The sequence below is a fragment of the Leishmania martiniquensis genome, chromosome 21, assembly GCF_017916325.1.
Source record: "Leishmania martiniquensis isolate LSCM1 chromosome 21, whole genome shotgun sequence".
In the NCBI taxonomy this organism is placed as follows: domain Eukaryota; phylum Euglenozoa; class Kinetoplastea; order Trypanosomatida; family Trypanosomatidae; genus Leishmania; species Leishmania martiniquensis.
The window spans coordinates 467,151-490,102 of NC_090156.1; the positions used below are offsets into that span (position 1 = coordinate 467,151).

A 22,952-nucleotide genomic window follows, 5' to 3' on the forward strand; every position below is an offset into this window, starting at 1 on the left:
AAGGCGTGTGTGTGTGTGTGAAAGAGATCTCTGTGTATGTTTCTCTGAACACCAAAGTAACTACAAAAGGATGCACAAGATCAACGAGGGAGTACGTCAGGACGTTAGCGGGAGACCTGAAAGAGGAGCAGTACAAAAGCGGTGATGCCAGCAAAGGCCTCCGCCTTCTTGGTGCCGCCCTCTCCCACCCCTTCCCCCGGCACCTGAAACACACACACACACACACATGCACACTCAGAGGACAAGCCAACAGGACAGGAGAAAGCGGGAACAAGTGGGCGAAGAACGCGCGTCTGTGCGCGCCCCCCTCCTCGTCGTGCTACGCATCGCCATGGCGACAAAGGTGGGAGGGGGAGGGGGAGGAGATGGCGACGTGAGGGAGGTAGCAAGTGGTTAAACGAACCAAAGCAGCAAAGTAAATCAAGTGGAGAGCGACGCAGCGGTCACAGAGAACGCGAGCAAGCGAGATGAACAAGGACAGCAGGAACACATGTCGATAAGGGAAGGACGGTAACGGCGATGCTGGCCGATGAGGCTGAGGGGACAGGAAAACGTAGCACACGCACGCATCAGGAGACACGGAGAATGAGGGATTCCGGTGCGCAGTGGCACAGCAAGAGCAATAGATGTGGGCAGGAAGCGAGAGGAGGTGGCGCCGTTGCTCGCAACGGCGCCCACACCGCCGCCGCCCTAAGCGACTCTCCGAGATGCAAGGACGAGCTGAGAAGCGGGCTGCAGCGCTTACTTTGCACTCAGCCGGTTAACAACAATGCACACGTGTGAGCGAAGCCGGCATACCCCCGTTTTCTCGCCTCCTCACCGTTTTTACTGCCCGCGTCTTGAGAAGCCGGGCGGTGTTTAGCCTCAGCTGCTACCTGCTGCTGCTGCTGGTGGTGGTGGCGAGGGCTACTCCTTCCATGGAGCTGAGGTGGCCGAAACGGTGCCGCCGCTGCCGCTGGTACTATTGCCTGCCGTGAAGCTGCTGCTGCTGCCGCGCTGCAGGTAGCTCTCCCGCAGGCTCGTCAGAAGGACAGTCGCCGGGCTTACGCCAGACCCACGCTCGGAGACGGCCGTGATGGCGCGCACCAGTCGCGCAAAGTCCTCGAGGTGGCACTCACACGCGCGCTGTTCGTCCTGGCCTGTTGGAAGCCCGGCACTGCGGAGGCCGCGCTGAAGTTCGCCTGCTGTCACATCAACCATGCCCAGTCGCGCAAAGAGCCCCTCTGCAATGCAGCGGGAAAGCGGGACGGTGCAGCTCGGAAGAGTTCCATAGCCCGTCGTCGCCGTTCCGGCACTGCCGCTGCCCATCGCGGTCAGCTCTGATGGCGTCGAGGACTCTGTTGCGACGCCTCCACGCAAGCTGCGGCCGTTGGTCACCAGCGATGCGCCGTCGGCGCCAAGACCGGCACTGCGCCCACTCCCTTCAAAGGCAGCGCCTGCCGACTCGTCATCCACCACCATGCCGTAGAAGGCGATGCGGATCGCCTCGGATGGATAACGGCCGTTGATCTTGTAGGCCATGCGCGCCAGAAGGGTGTCGAAGGGGACCGTAAGCGCTTCTTCGCCATCTGCGGTATCCGTGCGGGGGATCTGCGACACTTCCTGCGGCCGCTGGGGAAGCGAAGTGTCACTGCAGGCGTCGGTGGTGCCGCGAGTGAACGATTTATAGTTGCCACCCTCGCCAGACGACGCGTGCGCGGCCCCGCCTGTAATACGATTGTCGATCACCAGGACCTTCCCCTCCTTGGCGTCGGCGCGGCCGCCGAGTGCAACGCTATCATTGCACTGCGCCTCGTCGGCGAAGCGTCTCTGGCCGTGGTTCACATCTTGCGCAGCGATGCTGGGGGGTGGGTCTGCGGCAGTGACACACGACTCGGCGCCTTGCATCCGTCCTGCAGGCCATGCCGGCCCACTTGCGTTGCCGCTATTGTGCATCGCCGCAGCGCTGGGGCCGTGAGCGAGGCCGAAGACGCGCGATTTGCCCGTAGCTGCGCCATCCGCGGCCGCTGTGGCAGTCGCCGTGCCGCTGAAAGAGGAGACAGGGTTCACACTTCCCGCGCCTAGGCCGCCCCGTGCCAGCGGAGCTGAGCTGTGCTTCAGCGGGGCTGACATGGCTGAGGAGCAACGAGTAGGACTGCGCACACCCGCGAGGTATCGTGCGCACGGCTGTAGTTCGTCAAACAGGTCCAGCAGTACCTCCGCGTCCGCGCAGGGGAAGCTGCTGGACTCGATGATGCAAGCGAGCTCGTCCAGCGTAATAGCGGGATGGTCAACACTTCCGCCGTAGCGCTCCTCCTTGGCGATGCGGAATTCGGCAATAAATTCCTGCAGATCCACCGAGTTGGTGCTGAAGAGGGAGCTGAGGTCGCTCGAGGTGGCCTCGCCACGCTCAAGGCCAGACACGCTAAACGCAAAGGAGGCCATCGATTGCTGTGTCGCGCCGCCACTGGAGCGAAAGCCACTGCCACTACCACCGCTGTGTTGCAGCAGCGTGGCGCTGCTCCCGGTCTGATGGCCGGCCCCGCTGGGAAGAATGCCACTGCTCGTCAGGCTGCTCGTCACGACTCCGGGACGCTGCAGAAGTTGCGGGGACCCGTGCTTGCTCGACGCGCTGCCGCTGACGATGAGGTTACTGCTTGCAATCGTGTGCGTAACAGTTCCGGGCATCGACTGCGGCGTCGAGAGGCCTCCAACACTCGCACCGCTGCGCCCGCCGCGCGGCTGCGGAGACGCCGTCGGCGCAGATGGAGGGGTGCGCAGAAGGCGTACGACAGCGGCCGGGTCATTACGCGATGTCAGTGGGCTCGGTCGGTTCCCGATGCCGCTGAAGCTGCCGACGAGGTCCATCTCCCCGCCGCGAGAGGAGCCACTCGCCGATTGCCGGGCTGTAGGGGGCACCGGCCTTGCCCGTGCCTGACCCCCGCCGCCATCGCGCGTGTCGCTGTTTTCTCGGCGCAGCTCTGCGGAAAGCAGCACGCTCGAGGGCCTCGCCTCCGTCGCTGCGTGTGGGTTGACTGCGTGGGCACCGCCGTGCCCTCTGCTCGAAAGCTGCCGTGGCTGCGGTACCGTGTGGGTTTGCTGCCCTGGTGGCCGTCGCGCTTCTCCCCGCTGCGGGACCGGGAGCGAGAGCTGCGCGCATGACGCCTGCACCGCTGTACCGGCACGAAACTGGGCGAGGTACTGCAGTGGATCTTCGGGCTGCGTGGTCACCACATGCTGATACAAGTTGTTGACGAGCGTCCTCACCCGCGGATTATCGCGCAGGTACGCTTCTCTGCCGCTGCTGCCGTCTCCACCAGCGGTTCGAGCCGCTGTCTCCCGATGGTGCGCCAAGCCGCGAGTGCCGCTGCTGTTGGCCGAAGTCAAGTTCACCGTCGATGACGGACGCGGCGTGGATGCAGGCTGCTGCTGCATAGGTGCAGGGGGCAAGGGTATCTGCGCTGTCGGCACGGGCGCGGTCTGGGCGCCGCGGTCGGTGCTGTCCGCCACCAGGCAGCACCTGCGCGCCGGCGAGCTGACCGTGAGAATGGTGACGTCTGGCTGCGACACAAGCCGGGCGGGTGATGTTGGCACCGCCGGCATCGTCGCAGTGGAGGCCGGCTGCGGCGGAGTCGGTGGCTGGGGCATTATTACATTGGAGGTGGCTGTTACGGAGGTGGATAGCTTGTGTGCCTGCGCCATTGCCGGCAGGCGACTCGACATGGAGGGCACGGACGGCGCCGGCTCATGAACTCGGAGCCCCAGTGCGCTGGTACCTCCCTCCACAACGCTGCCACCACTGTTGCTGTTTCCGTTGCTGCGAGTGTGGTGATGTCCACGACGGCCGCTGCTGTCAACACCCTCTTCCGCGGAGGCGGACGCTGCGTGCGCTGGGGGACTTGACGGTGGCAGCGACAGCGTACCACCGCATCTGCTGCTGCTTCCAGGATGAGCCCGGTGCTGATATGACTCCCGTTGCTGCAACGGTGGACTGCGGCCCGGCGCGGCTGGCGGTGATGGGGTAGACGAAAGGGACGGCATGTGCGGCACGCTCGACGCAGGTATGCCAACGCGGTTCACAGGGCACGACGAGGGGCCGCTAAGACGCTGTGGAGCGGAGTTGGAGCTGGCAAGCACCTCAGGAGCAAGAGGGGCCGGCAGGTTTGACCGGCGCAGCCCGTGCGATGGCGAGTTGGAGACGGAGGAGCCTCCGGAGTGGGTGCGCGTCTGCATTGACCACGCTCGACAGACGTCGAGGAAAGCCAAGGCAAACAACTCTAAGCGTCAATGCACAGCCAGACACACAGACACGAACGGCGCTGTGTCGGACAAATTTGACAGGGGCAAAGGTGAGTCCACACACATACACACACAAGAGAGCAGAGAACACGCAACGATGAGTGAGGAATGCGAGAACAGAGGAAAGATGCCCAAGAGAAAAGAGTCAAGAGGAACACGACACGCACTATTGAAAAAAAAGGGCACACACACACACGCCCTTAGACACGCACGTGAGGGTGAAACAGCGATGAGAAAAAACGAGAAGTGGACAGCAGAATGTGATAAAGAGAGAGAGAGAGAGAGCCGGCAGTGGTGGTGGAGGGGGAGGGGAACTGGAAGAACGCAAGGCACACCAATAAGGAAAAATAAAATGAGAGAGGAGAGTGCGGACCTCTGAAGCGCCGAAAGAGAAGAGCGACAGAGGAGAAGGAGAGCAATGAGGTGCGAGGCTAGAGAGGCGATGGTGCGCTCGCCTGTATGCCGCTGGTGTACACACTCGCCTGCTTATGTTCTCCGCCGTGGCCTTCCTCTTTCTCCTCTTTGTGTCTTTGAGACGCCTCTGCTTGTTTGGGATGCCGCGTAGAAATAAGTCGTGAATGGCTGAGTCAAGGGGGCAGTGTGTGTGCGCGCGAATGAAGCCCTGAGATGAAGTGAGAGGGAGCCGTGATGGTGGCGTCTGCACACACTCTTGTTTCTTCTTCGCTGTGCGCCCAACCACGCCGACTTTGTGCTGCGTTGCCCCGTAAGCAGCACGGGATACGGCGTGCACTATGGCAGAAGGTAGGAAAAGGGGAGAGGGTAGAATGCGGTGACGATGGCGTTTCTCCGCAGTTGAACTGTGGAGGCGGTTGACACTGAGAGAGAGACAGAAAATAGGCGACAGAAGAAGGCACAGTAGCACGCAGGCAGCAGGCGCAGGTGTATCGATGGATGGAGAAGAAGAGAAGCCTTGGATGCACAGACGATTGTTGAAGCCGTACCAACAAACTGAGGAAAAGAAGAGAGGAGTGAGACGAAGAGAGCTTTGATGCAGCGGCTGCTTGTGATGATGGCTCCAGGGCTAACGGAACAGCAACCGCAACCTCTCTCTCTTTCTGTGTGTGTGTGCGCGCTTGACCCCGTTCTTTGTTTGGGGCCATAGAGGGGAGGAGGTATGGAGAAAAGGACCGCACCGTTTTCAATAAAACATGGCGGAGATGAGAAGAGCCACACACCAACATGGGGGGCCAGCCGAGAATTGAAAAAGGAGAGGGAGGGAATGAAAGGATGCCGTGAGGAGCGCGAACGAAGGGGAGCGGAGAAGAGATGAAGAGCAGAAGTGGTGTGCAACGCGGAGAAGGTAAAATGGTCATTCGTTTTCCTGCAGAGGAGGCTTGGGGCACGGAGCGACGGTGCTCGAATGAGATCACCGGCATTGTGCTGCCGTGAGGGAGTTGGGAGGGTGGACAGAGCCTTACCTTTCGTCGCGCGTTCTCCCATCCACCACTGCGCAGCGCAGATGGCATCATCATGGGGCAGCGGTGTGCGTGTCAGCATCCTCACGGGCACTTCTCCTCTCCCGCAAAGGCTGCAGCCTCTGCTATCGCCATGCTCTCTTTTTTCCGCACTGTTCATGTCAGCCGTGCACCATTGCCCACCTTCATGGCTGCGCCGTGTACGCATGCAGAGGACACATGTGGAAGGCGTGATGAGTCACGATAGAAATCAAAAAGGAAAAAACGAGAGGAAGAAGGGAGAGAAAGAGAGAAGGGAGGGGGTGGAGGGGCGCTATAGTGGTGGCGATGAACGCGCACACCCCACAGCATGACTGGAGAAGAGGAGTCTATATATGTACATATATATATATATACGTGTGTGTGCGTGTATTTCTGTCTATACTCAGCGTGATGCCGTTGAGAGGGGAGACACAGAGACAGACACAAAGAGAAGGGACGAGGAGGGGGGGTGGAGGAACGCCGGCTTCGGCCACAAAGTTGAAGAATGAGAGGGAGAGGGAGGGGAAGGGGACCTCGACCTGGGGAGGACCTGAAGAGACAGGGGAGCTGCCCAACGGACCAGCCTTGACGAGGGCAGCAAGCGGCACACACACAAACACACTTGCACACATGCACTCAAGGAGAGGGACAAGGTGCTTCACGAGATGTGCACATGTGCGACCGAGGGAGGGGGAAAGGAGGGCGATGTCGTGGCGGGGCAAGCGGTATCTGCAGACAGTGGATCAGCGGCCACTGCTGCGGCGCTGAGGGGTGAACGGGGAGGGGGGACGACGACGCGGACAGCGACATGCACGCGCACGCGCATGAAAGAAAGAAAGAAGCTACGGAGAGGACGAAAATGCGAGCCTAATGAGAGTGGTCTCATTGTTCGTGCGGCGGAGGGAAGCGAAAAGCCCAACAAAACAAAAAGGGGAGAAGGAGAGGGGGAAGAGATGTACGAACGAATACACAAATAAATGATTGAACGAGCGATAGAGAGAGACGAGAGAGGCGCCCACTATGCAGAGGACCACTGAGGAAAGCGAAAAGGGGGGAGGGGGGCGGAGGGAGGGGAGAGGGAAGAAAATGAGCAGACAGACAGACACACACACACAACGAAAAAAAAAGACGGAATAGAGGGAAAGGAGGTTAGGACAGAGAGACGTTCTTTTGAGGCATGTGCGTGCGTGTGTGCGTCTCATCAAGCAACACTCATAAGTGCATATTTATATGTAAATACATTAAATATATATATATATATATATATGCACGCACAACGACGACTGTACGCTGAGGTGCTTTTTTTTTGTTGAGGAGAGAAAAAAAGGAATGCAGTCCTGCACTTAGTTCCAATGAACGTGTCAGTCGATCTCGCATGCGCGCCTGCTTTGAATAGATCAAGAGATAACCTATGCGCATATATCTGTGCACGAAGCAAAGGGCTTTCGCTCTCTCTCTCTCCGCCTCTCTATACGGTAAGGAACTTGTACAGTGTAGCTGTGAGGTCAAAGGAGGCGCACAGCGTTAGCGCCTTGACAAGATCGACACACTTACTCAGCCACCCACACCCGCGCCTATTCATGCACACATGGGGTGGGCGAGGGTGGTGGTGGCGGTAGTGGTGTGAGGATCTTTGGAAGAGGCCTAGCAGCGTTAAGGAAAAAGAAATGAAAGAGTGTGTGAGAGAGGGGGGAAGCGAATCAAGGAGACGACAACAACGACGCATCAGAGAATGCCCGTCGTCAGGAGTTAGTCTTAGAAGGGGGAGAGAGAGGCGGAGGAAGGCTGGTGGTGGTGGTGGTGGGGAAGGTGAAATACATGCACATGCACACGCATGCAGATGAGCCGCAAGGGAGAGAAAGGATTAACGGCAGGTGATGAGGAACAAGAGAAAGAGGAGCATAAACGACGAAGACACGATGCCTATGGACAATGTGGAGTGGACAGAGGCCTGGAAGCGAGGGAAGGGGTGAGGAGGACGTGTGTGTGTGTGTGTCTGAGTGTGGATGCGAAACATAAGCAACGGAGCGTCGAGCGGACAGACAGAGCGACAAGAAGTATGGAGGGCAAGAGAAAAAGGGGGAGTCTACGATCAACGATGTCAGTACCAGGGAGGAGCGTGCACACACCGAGAGAAGCATAGAGATGCCATAGAAGCACAGCGAAAGAGAAAAGGGGGGTGGGAAGGGAGAGGTGATGGCGGTGGGTAGCAGACTGTATGTATAGGGTACGTATAATGGAAGGCAGATAAGGCAAAGAGGGAGAACAGCTGGTGATGATGGTGGTGTGCGCCTGGATGCGTGTGTGAGGGCGACTGCCAGTCAGAGGGGCGACGGTCTCTGGGCGAAGTATGCAGAACGAAGACAAGAGAGATGAAGAGCACCTTGATAACTGCACACAGACACGCACACACACACACACACACACACAGGCTCATGGATGTAATCCTCACCCTCACGCGGCTGCATATGCACATGAGCAACACGTGCCATACATGTTTAGCTCAAAGACACACACGTATATATATATATATACCGGTATGCACATGTGAAAATCACACACGTACACACTGAGACGGTGGATGCAGCGGCGGAAGATGATCCCTAGGAAAAGGGGCGAACGATGCAGGGTGCGTGGCGAGCGCTGAACACAGCGTCCTCCACATCCTGGTAGACGGGCACGCCCCATCGTCACGAGCGGAGACGCCCCACCCTTCCTTTCGCCATCCCGTTGCTACTCAACGCCACACAGACAGAGAGCGGGTAGCGAAAAGAAAGCGGACATTAGTCGCCGGACGGAACAGCCCTTCTCGTAAGGGCTTTGAACGCACGGCACGCATCCGCGCCCTTCCGCGCTCGTGTCACCGCGACTATGAATCTTTTCCTTTCCGTGCTTTCTCTCCACGAGTCTAGCCATCACGTTGGCGGGCACCGACATCAGCACACAGTCAAAGAGCCAAAGACGTTGGCGTTTGGAGTTAGCGATCGATCGACGCGGCCGCATGCAAAGAGCGAGGCTGACTCGTAACAGATGCGACCGCCGCTTAGCGGCGGTCGCATCGCCGAGAATAGGGCACGTTGTAGGTTCTTCTTCAAGAGGAGCCGCCGTTGGTGTCGCGGGCCGAGGGAGCGTTGGATGTGGAGGGAGGCCAACGGGGTAGGCGAGCAAAAAGAAAAGTCCCACTGCTTCGATTGATCACTACGCGTGGGCTCGCGGCAAGAGCTTAGCCGTGAGTGAGGCTGACGCTGTGGTTGCTGACTTCATTGCACGTGTTCACATCTGAGCAGTTCAAACCCATCAAAGGCCCGTCCACTGTGATGGTGACGTACCTGCCTGTCCACTCGGCTGGAATGCTGCCGCACAGCGCGTTGCCTTCCAGGTGGACATATTGAATTGCTGGAAGCGTCGTCCACGAAACGGGGAGCGGGCCACACAGCTTGTTGTAGCTGGCGCTCAGCGTGTCGAGATGCTGCATCGAGCTCCATGACACTGGCAGAGTGCCGCTCAGTGCGTTCTTGGAAACATCCAGCACCTCCATGAGTGTCATACGACTCCACGCGGTGGGCAGCGAGCCAACGAGGCTGTTTCGCTCCAGCCGTAGCTGCGTCAGTGAGGCCATGTCCGACCACGACGTAGGCAAGGGGCCAATGAGCGCGTTCCCCCCCAAGTGCAGTTCCTCCAGCAATGTCAGGCTTCCCCATTCTGCAGGCAACGTGCCGGTGAAGCTGTTGCCAGAGAGGCGCAGAGTGGTTAGGAATGCCATCGTCGACCACGCCGCAGGTAACGTGCCCGTAAGGCGGTTCGACTGCAGGCCCATCCACTCCATCATCATCAGTTGTGCCCACTCGCGTGGAAGGGTGCCGCTGAGGGCGTTCATGCCAATGCTCAACGTGGAGACACCGGGCAGCAGTCCCCATGCGACCGGCAGCGTGCCATCAAGTCGGTTTTCTTCCAACATCAGAGACCGCAGCGACTTCATGCCTCCCCACTCCGGCGGTAGCGTTCCGACCAGCGCGTTACGATCGAGGGAGAGGAAGGACAGACGCCGCATGCTCTCACCCCACGACGGTGGCAGGGTGCCCGTGAGATGATTGTTGCACAAGGAGAGCTCCACCAAACCGCCCAGGCCGCTCCACTCCGGTGGCAGGCTTCCCGTGAGGCTGTTCCTCTCCAGGTGCACCTTGCGCAGGTTTCGCAGCAAGCCCCAGCTGGCTGGCAGCGTCCCTGACAAGTTCCACCCGCTCGAGCGCACCGTGATGGAGGTGACAAGCACTTGGGACACATCGACGTCGGTGCTCGGCACCTCCGGCAGGCGGCCGGGGAAGACAGCCAGCTGGGCCCAACCAATGGCGCTGATGGAGACCCCATTACCGAGGCACGTCACTGCCTCCCAGTCGCAGAAGTCGTCACCGGTCCAGATGCGTTGGAGGCCTGGCATTGACTGCAGAAACCCATCCAAGAACTTGCGCGTATGGAGCTGCTGCGATTCCGTGTACAGCGCCATTGAACTCTTCTCCTGGGCACGCGCTGTGATGCACGGCAGCACTGAAACCAGCGCTGCAACAGCCACAAGCGCACACGCCCGTGCGGCAAAGCGGTACCGACGCGGCTGTGACGTCATGCTTGCGTAGGTATAACTTAATGAGAGTGCGTACAGGTTCAGGTGCGCTCCCCCGTTTTGTTTCCTCTTTCTTTCCCTCTCGAGAGATGCGACAGGGACTCGTCTGAGGCAACTGTGTGTGTGTGTGTGTGTGTTGGTGGGGGCAGGCAGGCACGGTGGTGGTGGTGGTGGGGAGGGAGGGAGGAGAATGAGCTTGGATATGTGCCGGTATCCATACCAGCAGGGCACTCCCTGGAGAGGAAATGAGCGCAAAAGAGAAAAGGGGAGCGCTCCAACGAAAATTTCGCAGATTCACCGGGAGGGCGTTCGGCACACTTACTGTGCGTGCACGAATATGTGATGTGTTCGGAAGAGGACAAGTTTGTGCGTGTGCGTGTTTGGGGAAGGAGGGAGGGAGGCGAAGCGAGGTGCAGGGCGGGGGATGGTGGTTGAGAGCACTAACGAATCGCAGCATGACTGTGTGCGAGGAGAAGGGCAAAGATGGGGCGAGCTCAAGAAAAAAAAACGCAGCAACCTCGCATCACCTTCGGGATCGCTTGATGGCGCGACATAATGGCGCCTGACGCGTCACAGTTTAGAGCAGCCGCACGTATGGGGTCCGTGCAGGGCTGCGGACGACCGACGGCATCGCCAACAAAGGGGAAAAGGGGTGGGGCTGAGCCCAACGCAGAGGTGACAAGCAGCGAGAGAGAGAGCAACACACCCTCTAGTTTGCTGGTCCTCCTGACGGCGACGATCACCGTACCCTTCCGCTTCTCCCGTCGCCTTCTCGCCTGCAGAGCACACACCCGCTAAACGCGCCCTCCAGTGCCACTTGGCATATAAGCGAGGCACCGCCGCCTGCGATGGCTGTCGCATTGGTGGGTAGAGAGGGGGCGAGCTGCACACGTGCCCCTTGGCGCATAGCGGTACGAGACAGAGGGAGTTTTCCGCCACTGCTGCAGAAGAGAAGGTGAACCGTGCCGGAAGCAATCTTAGATGGTGCGCTGCCTTTGCCCGAGAGGCGGAGATGCAGCAGTGCAAATAGAAAACGGTGGACCACAAGAGAGAGAAAGAGACCCGCACAAGACGATGCGTGTACGTGCCTGTGTGTGTGTGTGTGGAGGAAAGGGTTTCAGAAGGGTATGTGCCGCTGTGGCAGTAGGAGCGCGTCTGTATGGTGTTCCTGTGTGACTTACACTCATGCGGGAACACGGAATGGAAGAGAGGGGGCAGACAGAGGAAAGGCCCAGCGCAGGAGAGATGAGGGGTAGGTGCTAAAGCCATAGGGGTGCGGCATCAGCAGCCCCCCCGCCCTCCCCGGGTGATGCAGCTGCGTTGGCATCCCGTAAGCGTTCCCGATGCTTCGTTTTTTCCCTCTGCCTTCTATGGAGTGTGGTGGCCCGAAGCCACCCCACCTGGGGAGCGCCGCGCAGGCTCGTACGCTTCCTCGATTCGGCCAGCACGCCAATGCACGCGCGTCACTCATCGAGAAAGGGCGATGCGCCACACCTTTGGGGATGCGCACGAGCCGCACACGCACATGTGCGCATGCGAAACATCGATACAGTTCTTTTGAGGCCATTTTTATCCACGCGCACCGCACACCTTTTAAACGTCCTTCAAAGCATATATATATATATATCTTCTCGCTTGGCTACTGAGTCAACGACGCGCGCAAATGGCGAACGGGAAAGCGACCACACGAGGAGGCGCTGCTGCTGGTGGTGGTGGTGGCGAAGAGGGGGAGGGCAGCGAGGAGATCAGGCAGCTCACCAAAAACACACACGCGCACGAACGCATTGGCCTCTACCCCCCCTCCTTACCCCGGTGGGTGGGCCATCGCCGATTCTTTTTTTTTCTTCTTCCGTTGCGAACTCAGGCCTGCAAGAGAGCGGCCGTGGCGGCCTCCCTCTCTCCTCACTTGGAAATGTGCACCTCCATGAAGCGTATACGCTCTGTCCGGTTCGATATCAGCGCAAACTCTCGGATGTACCGCCACACTGTCGGAAGCTCTCGCTTGAGTGCAACGACAAATGTCTTCGCGTTCTCGCACACTGCACCCGCCGTCATGCCGCCGTGGCCGACGCGAAACAGCAGGTGACCCTGCCTATGTGACTCCACCAGCCCCGCTGTGGAGCCTTGCGAGAGGCGGAAACTGAGCGTCTCGCGCTCGTCAAGGCCATCTAGCGGCGTGATCGTTTTACGTGGGCAGAGCGCCAGTACGTTCGGCGCCTCCCTGGAAGCTGTCGCCGATGAGGAGACGCTCGCTTTCACTGCCTCCGTGATGGCGTGCGGCAGCTTTGACTCGATGCGGGCATCCACCACAAAATGACTGAACGTGGCCGAGACGCGGAGTGCCCTCTTCGCTGCCTCCGTGTCGCAGCGCTTGCAGATGGCTTCGGCCGTCACCACCGCGTCGTAGTAGCCGTGCCGCTTGTTGATCTTCCCGCAGTCGTGCGAGATGACCTTTGGAACAATAAGACACGTCGTCCGCCCGTTGGCGGCGTACACGCGATTCGGCAGGTGGAAGCGGTGGCCATGCACGAGCTGCGGGCACTGCGCGATGATAACAGATGGTAGGATGAACTCAAGGTAGATGCCTTCCTGGTCTGCGCCGCCAATCTCTTCCTCCGCGCAGACGCGCTGCAGCTTATACAGCACCGCCTTGGTGACAATTAGGCGCTTATCTTGCGGCATGGCACAGCGCACCAGCAAGAGGCAAGAGACGATGAAGCAGGAGGTCGTGTCTGTGTCTGTGTGCGCGCTTATGGTGGCGGTGGTGGTGGTGGTGGCGGTGGCGGAGAGGAGTCGCACAAAGCGCACGAGCGGAAACTCACAGAAGCGTCCAGAGACACACTTCCAATGACGAGGGACGTCAACACCTGCGTTACAGAATCAAGCACATGATGGGCAGCAAACCAAAAGGGACGCGTGCAAGTGTAGCGAGCGCACAGGGAGGAGGTGGGGCCGGGTAGACAGAGGGGCGCGTTGATATCAGGGAAAAAGAGAGGGGAGGGGGGGAGTGGCGGCTGAGCGCGACGGAGGAACGAGGCTCACACCTACGCGCCAGCCGCCGCACGAGGACCATAGATAGACTTATCGCGCAGAGTCATACCATGCAGCGCACATGATGCGAACGTCGGCGTACGCCACCGCCTATCCATGTCTCCTCCCTCCCATTAGCACTAAAGGTAGCTGCATTGCCGGAGAGCAGGCACACATGGTCTCATGGCAAGGCGCATCTTCCGAAGCCGTTATGTGTTATGCTCCCCCTTTTTTGTATGCGTGGGCCTGTGCGTCTCTGCGTCTTCACTTTTCTGCCGTGCGTGGATGCGACTACGCTCATGCACGCCTGCCTGCGCTCCCGGAGGGCGCTGCGCTTTCCAGCTGACTCCGAAGCCATCAGCAGCGCGAGCGTCCCACGCAGGTTCAGCATGTGGGTCGCTCTTTCGCTCTATCGTGGTGCTTCCATGAACGCGTTCATGCACTCTCCGGTGCACCCCTCATGACCGCTACAGGGACGAGGGGTGTGTGGTGCGGTCCTACCTCTCGCTTCGACTTCTTCCTCCCCTCTCCCCCACACCCACCACCAGCACACACACACACAGTCATGCGCACCCCGCGGTTCGCTGTAGTAGAGACTACGCCTCTTCCGCTCGGGGACGCTTCAAAGAGACATTCGCACTGCTGCCGCTGCCGCCCTCCACTTTCGCCGGACTGAGAGGAGCACTGTCGCCTGAGGCGCCGTCGGAGCCTAACGACCCCTTCGCGGAGGCGGCATCGCTTTGCAGCAACACCGCAGGCTCGACAGCCGGAGACCCGCAAGCCCTCTTCGCGACAGTCTGTGAGGACTGCGCCAACATCGTCGTGCCCAGGCCATAGAATTCGCGCCCCTCCGCCGAAACTCGCGCCGCCACGACGCCCAGGTCCAGAGCCGTAAGACTCAAGTCCACTGCTTTGCGCACTCGCGATAGCGCCACGTACGCTTGCCCTGCCTCGAAGAAGGACTTGTCCAGTGCGAGGCGGATCATGGGCAGTGTCATGCCCTGCACTCGGTGCACAGTCAGCGCCCAGGCCAGCTGCAGCGGCACTTGGCGCCTAGACAAGCTGAGGCGACCGTCTCGTCCGTACACCTCCATTGTGATCTCAGGCACGATGGACTCGAGGCCGGTGGAGAAGCGGACTAGCGGCAACGCAGGGCCGTGCGCCTGTGCGATGAACCCCACAACAACACCGAGATTTCCGTTAGCCAGACTGGGCTCGTTTGGTAGGGATGCGAGGAGCACCACCTGCGCCCCCACCTTCAACGTAAGTACAGGTGGCAAAGACACCTCGTCGTCGATGTTGGCGCCAGGGACGGCGGCGTAGTCCTCGGAAGCGTAGCGATGAAACTGCATCGACTCCAATTGCTGCAGCCGCTGTGCGTTGTAGCGATCCACGTCTTTTCGTCGCGCGAGCAACGTTGTGGCCTCCACGCCGAAGCGCTCTTCCAGTTCCCGCCCCAAACACGCCTCGAGCACCTCCTGCACCAGTGGCGTGCATTCGCCTCGCCGCACCGCCGCGCAGCACTCAGCAAAGCGCGGATCCTCAGCGTGGCGGTAATCCTTCGTGAAGAGGAGTGTCTGAAAGTTACAGGAGCGCCACGCACTCGCCATGAAGGCAGGCTGTACCTCCTCCCCAGCGCCACGCGACACCGGCGGCAGCTGTAGAAAGTCACCGACCACCAGCAGCTGAATGCCGCCGAACGGCAGTGCCGCGTTGTTTGTGGGGTGCCGCCGTTGTGACGAGGAGGCGGGGGGCGGCATCGAGGCTCGTAGCGCGCGCGCGATGCGGTCAAGCAAGGCGAATGTGCGGGAGGAAAGCATGCTGATTTCATCAATGACAAGAACCTCGCACTGCTGCCACGCCCGCACGATGTCTGGCCTGCTCTGCACGCGCTGCAGGATAACGTCTGGGTCGCCCTCGCTGCGGCCGATGCCAGAGAAGGAGTGCACTGTTTTGCCGCCAATGAGACGAGCGGCGATGCCTGTCGCGGCTGTCACCGCGACTCGTGCGGTGTCCACCGCATATTCCTCTTTCCCTTCTTCAGCCCCCGGATGTGCCCCGCTCTTCAAACCTTGGCGCTGCCGCGTTCGAGGTAGGACGTGCTGCAGTACATGCAATAGCCATTCCGTCTTGCCTGTCCCGGCAGCACCGCTCACAAAGACGTTGTGGCCGGCGCGCACTAGCTGCATCGCGCGCTGCTGCTCACGTGTCCAACTCCACCGCGGCTGCAGGGCCGCAGGACCGGAGGCGACAGGCTCGCTGCTCTTGCTGCTGCCAGCAACCATCGTGCTCCTCTGGGGCGCTGAAGACTGCGACGCGGCCACTGGGGGAGATGGCACCAGCAAAGCTGCAGCTAGTGTGCGCTCCTGCACGGCCCTGACAGCGGCTTGGTCGCCGTCGCCACGGGTCTCGTTCATTGCCTCACCATAATCGTCGTCGTCATCGTCGTCTTCCGCGCCGCGGCCCGTCAGCTGGGCAAGACTGGGGTCCCGCAGCTCTGCACTGCTTCGACCGCCACCATCCCCTTTCCCGCCACGGAGCGGGCCACTGCGGCCTTTGCTCGCCACGTTGCGCTCCATATCCTTCCACCGCGCCTTGTCTTGCAGCACACCAGCCATCATGCGCAGCTCGTCCAAGTCGTCTGTCGTGTCGATGAACACACTACACTGACGCTTCTCATGAGGCACCATCACCGTTAAGTGTCCTTGTGCCACGCGCGTAGATACCACTCGCTGGAGCCGCCCCAGTTGGAAAAATGTACCCTCATGTCTCCGGTGCCGGCTGGAGCGGACGACAAGGCACGGCCCCAGCCCGCTTTGGCGCGAGAGGAAGCACTCGGTTCCGCCCCATTGACCAATCCGCTCGCCGTCCTCGGCAAATACGGTGATTCGGCCCTGAACGGCGCTCATCGTCATCTTGGGCTTTGGCACGCGTACCCGAACCGCCGCCATGCTGGTGAGAGGGGGGAGGGGAGGGGGCTGCGCTCTTGATGTGATGGGCTACTGACCGGTGAAGGGGACGAGAAAGCGATAAGACGTGTGAGTGAGAGCCGTGGGTGGTGCTAAGCAGGCACTGATGTGACGTTGGCGCGTGCGCGGCGGCCGCGGCGACGAGGGACCTCCGACGGGATAAAATTGGCTCTTCTATGAATGTCTCTTTCTATGTGGATGCTCATCTGTGGGGGTGCTTACGAGGCGAAAGCCGCATGCGTGGCACGCCTCTCTTGGTGAACGAGTGGGGGCGCTCAGGCGAAGAGAGGCAGCGAGAAGGTGGAACGCAGTGCGAAAGAGCAGAAGAAAGGAGAGACGGGCTTTTACGCATGGGCGCGTAGACGCACAGAGGGGCAGAGATAACCCCCTCCAGTTTTCACGACCCTCCAGCGAGCTGCGAATATTCCTTCACCCCACAGTGGTGCGCGCGCGACCCTTCTCTACTTGCCGAGCATGCGCGCGCACGCCATGCGCTCTTGTGTCTCGCGCTGCCGTCGTCTCACTTACCGTTTCACTCGTGTGGGACACACGGAGGCCAGCGCCCATACGCGCATGTGTAACAGCGGAAGAGGGCTCAGAGCGGACTACGCGGTAAGACAGGGGCTGAGGGGGCGGGCGCAGCCGCGACAGAGAGCGACGTACGAAGCGTGACGAAAGCTGGTCCGCCGTACCATGCGCAGCCGGATGCGGGGGATAATGCAAGAATCGTTCGAACGGACGGAGAGTTAGCAGACAGGCGGTGTAGGAGTGGTAAGGAAATGGAAGGAGCCGCAGAGCGAGAGAAGGTGCGATCGAGGAAAAGATGGAGAAGGGGGTCGGGGGTGGGCAGCCAGTGCAGGAAGACACACAAGGCGCGCGCACCGAGACACGCAGATACGCGCACACACACAAAAGCTGCAGCGCAAGACGTGAATAGGTCACATGTGGAAGCCATGCCGAAGAGACGACGCAGTTCAGGAGGGTTGCAAAGGGGGTGCCCTGTGGTGTCTGTGTGTGTGCGAGATGGAGATGGAGAGAGCGTTGCCCGTCTTTTCGAGCGCTGGGACGCGTCAAGACATGCGTGTGTGAAAGGAATGCGCCCCCCCCCCCAAAAATGGCGTTCCTCTGGCCGCCGCTGTCGGGCGGAGTTCCTCTCCATCGCCTTCTCCTCGGGCGGCATGACTGACCGCTGCGCTGTTCCAAGTGATGTACAAAAGAGCGGAGGGGAGAGGGCGAAGGACACCGTGTGGGAAGGGGGAGGGGGTGAGCTGAAGCTTTTACTCTTGTGGGCACTTTCGGGGTACGCGTGTGCGTGTGTGTGTGTGCGCGCAATGCAGAAAGGGAGCGCGGGCGGGAGGTGAGGGAGTGACTCAGCGCTGCGCGAAGCGATTGCGGTGGGGCCATTCTGTGTGGGGTACGGCATGGAATCTGAGCCGAGTAAGGCGGTTGCGACAGCGCGGACCTGCGTGAGGGTAACTGTACGGCTGATCACGTCAAACACAGAGGAGAGCGTAGAAGACGGGTGGAAGCGGGGTGAGCACCACGCCTATGATGCCATGCGTACTAACCACTACCCCCCTTCCTTCAGCTCTGCACTCTGTGACCGCGTCGTTCGTGCTTGGACGTATCGTCATGATTTTCACGCACGAGACGCCGGATTCGATGTCCCATCACCTCTGAAGCAAAAAATGACCAATTGGGGGGACTTACAACGGATACGAGACGAAAGAGGCCGCGTGACGCAGCGATGCGCAGCAACTGCTAAGCCGGCACAGGATACGTCCGTGTTTGGGGGGAAGAGGGGGAGGAGGAGAACCGCTGTACGAGGAAAGGGTGAAGGGTGGGGGCGGGATCAGTCAGCTCGCCTTCTCCCTCCCCCCTCGTACCCCCTTTCTTGCGGTTGTTGCCGGCGCTCATGGGGGCGTCTTTTCGAAGACGCTCGTCGCGGCCTCGCGTTCGCTGCGCTCCACCGCCGTTGCCATGCCCGGCACGGCCGACGGCTCCGCCGAAACATGCTCGCTGTGGTAGCCGATGTTTTGCCGCACGTACTGACGCGCACCAGCTTCGATAGCCGCTAAGTCCACTTCCTCCGCCGTCAGCCCGATGGTGAGCAGGCGCCGTAGCTCCACTTCTAGATTGTCGTGGGCGGCTCGCAGCGCCATGCCTGTATAGCGAAGGCTTGATGCGGTGAGGTGAGCCGCGCGGTCTGTCTCTGAGAGTCGTGCGAGCACACCCTCGTAGAGCCCCGCGTTGGTCTCCTCCGCCTTCGCCAGCTGCAGCCGCGTTTCAAGCAGCTCGCGCCGAAGAGAGACGAGCTGCTCGCTCACGGCTGCACTAGTCGATGCATAGGAACGGCGCGGCCGTTCTGCGTCGACTGCAGCTGCGGACGGAGAGGGTTGCGGCACTGGCAGCGGGGCGGCTGCACTCTTGTCCGGGGGCGGAGATGCTGTCGTACCGGCCCTGGAGAGGAACGCGACGGCTTGTGGTGCCGTACCTTCAATGCTGGAGGTGGTGGCGGGAACGGGCCGATTCGAGCGGGACGTGTAGAGCGACGAATTCGATGAGGTGGCCGTGCCGGACTTCTCTTGTGTTGCCCTCGGTGCACGCTTCTTTGTCTTGAGCAGGCGTGCTGTTGTGGGTTTCGCAAGAAGCGCTCGCCGCTGCTCGTAATGAGCGGCAAAGACGCAGGAGGACGTAACGCGAGCAGACACCTCTGGCGGGAAGTGGCATGCGCTCGCTACGTGGAGGGTCCGCAGCGTTGAGGCGCGCATGGCTGGCACAGCTGACAAGCGGCATGTATAGAAAAACCGGAGGGGGAGAGGAATGCTGCGAAGCAAGGGGGGCCGGGGCAGATGAGGCGTTGCCGTGGAGCAGCTCAGCTGCTCCGTTCCAGGAGGTTGTGGCGAGTTTTTCTTCTTGTTCGGCGGCGCGTGGAGGTGGGGAGAGGGGGAGGAGGAGGGGCAGTGGACTCGCCGTCGCAGAATCATAGAGCGGGAAGGGTGCAGCATGTACTTGTGTCTTGCGACGCCGGCGCCCGGCAGCACGCGGCACGCTTATGTGCTTGAGCCAACGTGTAGGCAGAGGCATCTGCAAGCTCAGCCTTCTCGAGCACTTCATCTCGCGTGTGCGCGTACGTGGGCTTGAGGCCTGCGTGGCCCCCCTAAAAGGAAGAAAGTGGCCGAGAGAAAGATCGAGATGCCGGTGATTGGGTCGCCATACTTTCCCACACTGAAGAACGGGGTGCCGCTCGCATCGCACGGAAAGCGGTCGTATGCAACGAGTCTATACCTGTCCCTCTGTAGAAAGACACCTGTCCCCCGGGGCCACACACACACACACGGAGCGCTTCAGTCCTTTTTTTTCTTCAGTTTGCTGGCGCTGCTGCTGCCGCTCACGTCGAAAGAAGGCCTAAGGCACGGCGGAGGCGCTGTCACGCACACAGAGAGAGAGATGCAAAGATGCTCGCCCCCATCACTGAATGTTTGCTAGCACCCCCGACATTATGGCAAGAGAAGCACGAATCAAATACGTCTATGCAGTCCCATGCGCGTGCCCCACTCAGTACCTCTTCCCCTCTTTTGTCGCCTCCTCTTCGCGTCCCTCTCCTTCCCTCGGTCTAAGTGTGTCTGTGTGTGTGTATGCGCAGTGGGGGGACAGTCGTGACACAACCTAAGAGCGAGAGAGGGGGTGGGGGAGGGCGACTACGCATATAAAAGACGTCCAAAAGCAAAAAAACGAAGAGGAAATCAGAGACCGCTGACACAAGTGTCTCTCTGCACTTACAGCTTGCTCACCCACCCTCTCCCTCCCCCTGCGCAAGCACGCACGGCGTGCTTGCCTCTCTCAGCCTCTTTCGCTGCCCCCCGCTTGCGAAGTTGTCGCAGAGATGACCAGGAGTACCCGAGCATGGACACAGCTCAAGGCAGAGGAACAATGGTGAACCGAGTATGCTGACGGCTTCCATGGCAACAGCGACCTGGTGGTGGTGTTGGGCAAGAGGGTCTAGAAAGTGTGTGTGCGTCAGGGGAAGGGGGGACGGCTTCGCAGCGCACAAGAGAGCCTTCCTCTTTCTTCCCTCCAAAAAAGGGCAAAGGGAAGCACAACGCACAAAAACTGTTTGGGAGGGGCGCAGTGACACATCGTTTACATACGAATATTCTGCACGCCGGTGAAGGTCTATCTTGCGTGATGAGAGCGTGAGGACCCTGACATGAAGCGACTCGAAGAACGACGTCCACATCCGAGTCAAGTGTTCCCCCACCCTTGTCCATCTCCCGCCCACGACGGCTAACGCCCCGCTCCGTGTGCCGCACGCTTGCCTTACTTGCATGTGTGCGCAGTGCCATGGCACCAAGACTGTGGTTGCAGGGAGAAAGATCGACGCCCCCTCATGGCACCGACGGCCAAAGCCAAACATCGCACACGCGCGTCAAGTCCCGCTTCACGGCTGCGATCCTGTTGCCTCCCCCCTCTCCGCTCTACCCACTTCGCCCATCGCCCCCCCACTCCTCGGGCTACCCCCCATCGCCGCTGCCGCGTCATCGACTGACATGACGTGCGTCAGAACATCAGAGAGTGGAAGAGGTGTAGGCGGAAGTTGGGAGGGGAGGGGAGACGAGGAGCGGCAGCTGCACGACCACACATCTCAGCTTCCTTCTGGCCGCTACCGATCACGAGCCCGAGTCCTCTTCGATGGACGCCCCTCCCCTCGTCACTCCGAGGATTTGGCAGACGCCGTGCACGCCGACTCCACGCGCTGGTGCTTGGACGGCTCAGCGGTGAAAGCCCTCATCTCGCCTTGGTCCCGACTCGATTTCATGCCGACAGTCGGCCCAGATACAGCTGCTCCCTCCGTTGCCGTCTTGGGAAGCGTCGAGACCCCGTTCCTAGCACTCCAGCCGCCGGCCGGCTTCTCGGGCGTCTCAGGACCGGTGGCTGCCTTCTTCACTGCCACGTTGAGGAAGCGCTTCTCGACTTCCTTGATGGCCAATTGCTGTGTCCGCATCTCCTCGATAGAGGGCAGCTGCTGCTGCGTGTAGCACTCGCGGCAGGTCGCGATGTACATGTCTGCGCCGCCGATGAGTTCCTGCTTCTCCACATTCACGGTGCGACGCGTAAAGCAGGCCGGCTGCTCGTGGCACATCATGCACACGGCCGTCAGCTTATCCACCGCCTCGCAGTACGGGACGAGCTCGCAGATCTGCCCAAATGGCTTGCGCCGGTAGTCGCCGTCGAGCGCTGACACCATTACAACCTTTCCCGCGTCGGCAGCGGTGTTGCAGAAATCCACGAGGTCGGAGAAAAACTGACCCTCGTCGATTGCCAGCACATCGAACCTCTGCCAACTGTCCCGCACCTCTTTCAGCTGCGAGACCGCTGCCTGCGCCCGTAGCATTAGTTGATCATGCGAAGCGACGTTGTGCTCATCATACCGGGTGTCCTTCGAGTACTTGATGACGAAGCAGCTGCGACGGGCATGAATTTCGCGCTTGACACGGCGCATCAGTTCAGTCGTCTTCCCGGCAAACATAGGGCCGATGATGAGTTCTATACGACCGCGGAACATCTTGGCGACCGTTGTAAGTGTGTGCGTGTTTGTGTACCTGTGCGCTTCTCGCAGTAGAGAGAGAGGAGGAGAGGGGTGGGTGGATGGACGTATGAATGCCGGCGGATCTCTCTGCTGGTGGCTGGAGAGGGCAATCACCACTGCTCGTCTATTGGCGTAATGGGGGAAGGTGAAAGGCCGAGGGGTGCGAGGCAGGTGCACAGAGATGGCGAGCTGATCTGTGTGTGTGTGTAGCGATTATGTCTATGTGGGCTCCTTCAGCGTAGGTGCTCGCTTGCAAGGCAAAGACAGGGTGGGGACTATGTGGAAGGACGGGCGCGCGTATATATATATATATATGTGTATTTATGTGTGCGCGTATGGACTCAACGGTGATGCCAAAAAAAAAATGCTGTTGAATGACAGCGTGCTGTGCGATGGCGTCGGTGGTCTATATGACGTGTGCGTGTGCGTGAATGGCACGTGAGGGGGGAGGGAGGGAGGGAGGGAAAGGGATGTGGCAAATAGGAGGTGCAAAAGACAAAGGGGAACGAAGTATACACGGCCATGCATCAGCCGCGGCGACGGTCAGGGCCCGCTGAGTCGAACCGAATGGAAAAAGCACCTGCAAAAATGTTCACAGCCGACTCGAGCCGCTTTTCCACAATCTCCTCCGCACACACACACACACAGACAGACAGACACAGACACGCTCCCATCCGTTGCAAGCAGGCGGAGAAGATGAGGGTGGAGTGGGGAGGTCGGGCTGGGACTCCTCTCTTTTTTTCCTTTTCATCGTGTATGTGTATGTGTGTGTGTGTGTGCTCATATGTGCTGAGGCGTATCAGTCGCTCTTGGTCCCGATGCATAGAACCGAAAAGGGGGCATCGACCCTGGAGCTTTTACACACGGCATGACACACACAGGCACACCCTTGCATATGGGTCGTGATGTGCGCGCGTGTTCTCTGTGCCGCGTGCCTTTGTGTGGCTCTGGAAAGGTGCTTCGGGTTTCTATTGCGGTAAACGAGAAGATTACAAGTAAATAAATATATA

The 22,952-nt window shown here is 60.0% G+C and overlaps 6 protein-coding genes across 6 annotated transcripts; all 6 read right to left on the reverse strand.

Moving 5' to 3' along the window:
* Positions 1–906: 906 nt before the first annotated feature.
* On the reverse strand, positions 907–4,212 carry LSCM1_04717 (uncharacterized protein; the record flags this gene model as incomplete). The annotated part of the gene is made up of 1 exon (XM_067322212.1): positions 907–4,212. One exon carries the CDS (start codon positions 4,210–4,212, stop codon positions 907–909), a length of 3,306 nt encoding a protein of 1,101 aa, XP_067179009.1.
* A 4,746-nt stretch (positions 4,213–8,958) lies between these two features.
* Positions 8,959–10,356, reverse strand: LSCM1_04718 (uncharacterized protein; the record flags this gene model as incomplete). The annotated part of the gene is made up of 1 exon (XM_067322213.1): positions 8,959–10,356. The coding sequence occupies one exon, from the start codon at positions 10,354–10,356 to the stop codon at positions 8,959–8,961; it is 1,398 nt and encodes a 465-aa protein (XP_067179010.1).
* A 1,899-nt stretch (positions 10,357–12,255) lies between these two features.
* LSCM1_04719 (uncharacterized protein) lies at positions 12,256–13,035 on the reverse strand (the record flags this gene model as incomplete). Its single annotated transcript, XM_067322214.1, has 1 exon — positions 12,256–13,035. One exon carries the CDS (start codon positions 13,033–13,035, stop codon positions 12,256–12,258), a length of 780 nt encoding a protein of 259 aa, XP_067179011.1.
* A 944-nt stretch (positions 13,036–13,979) lies between these two features.
* LSCM1_04720 (uncharacterized protein) lies at positions 13,980–16,334 on the reverse strand (the record flags this gene model as incomplete). The annotated part of the gene is made up of 1 exon (XM_067322215.1): positions 13,980–16,334. The coding sequence occupies one exon, from the start codon at positions 16,332–16,334 to the stop codon at positions 13,980–13,982; it is 2,355 nt and encodes a 784-aa protein (XP_067179012.1).
* Positions 16,335–18,265: 1,931 nt separating this feature from the next.
* On the reverse strand, positions 18,266–19,123 carry LSCM1_04721 (uncharacterized protein; the record flags this gene model as incomplete). Its single annotated transcript, XM_067322216.1, has 1 exon — positions 18,266–19,123. The coding sequence occupies one exon, from the start codon at positions 19,121–19,123 to the stop codon at positions 18,266–18,268; it is 858 nt and encodes a 285-aa protein (XP_067179013.1).
* A 1,940-nt stretch (positions 19,124–21,063) lies between these two features.
* LSCM1_04722 (uncharacterized protein) lies at positions 21,064–21,918 on the reverse strand (the record flags this gene model as incomplete). The annotated part of the gene is made up of 1 exon (XM_067322217.1): positions 21,064–21,918. One exon carries the CDS (start codon positions 21,916–21,918, stop codon positions 21,064–21,066), a length of 855 nt encoding a protein of 284 aa, XP_067179014.1.
* Between the last annotated feature and the right edge of the window lie 1,034 nt (positions 21,919–22,952).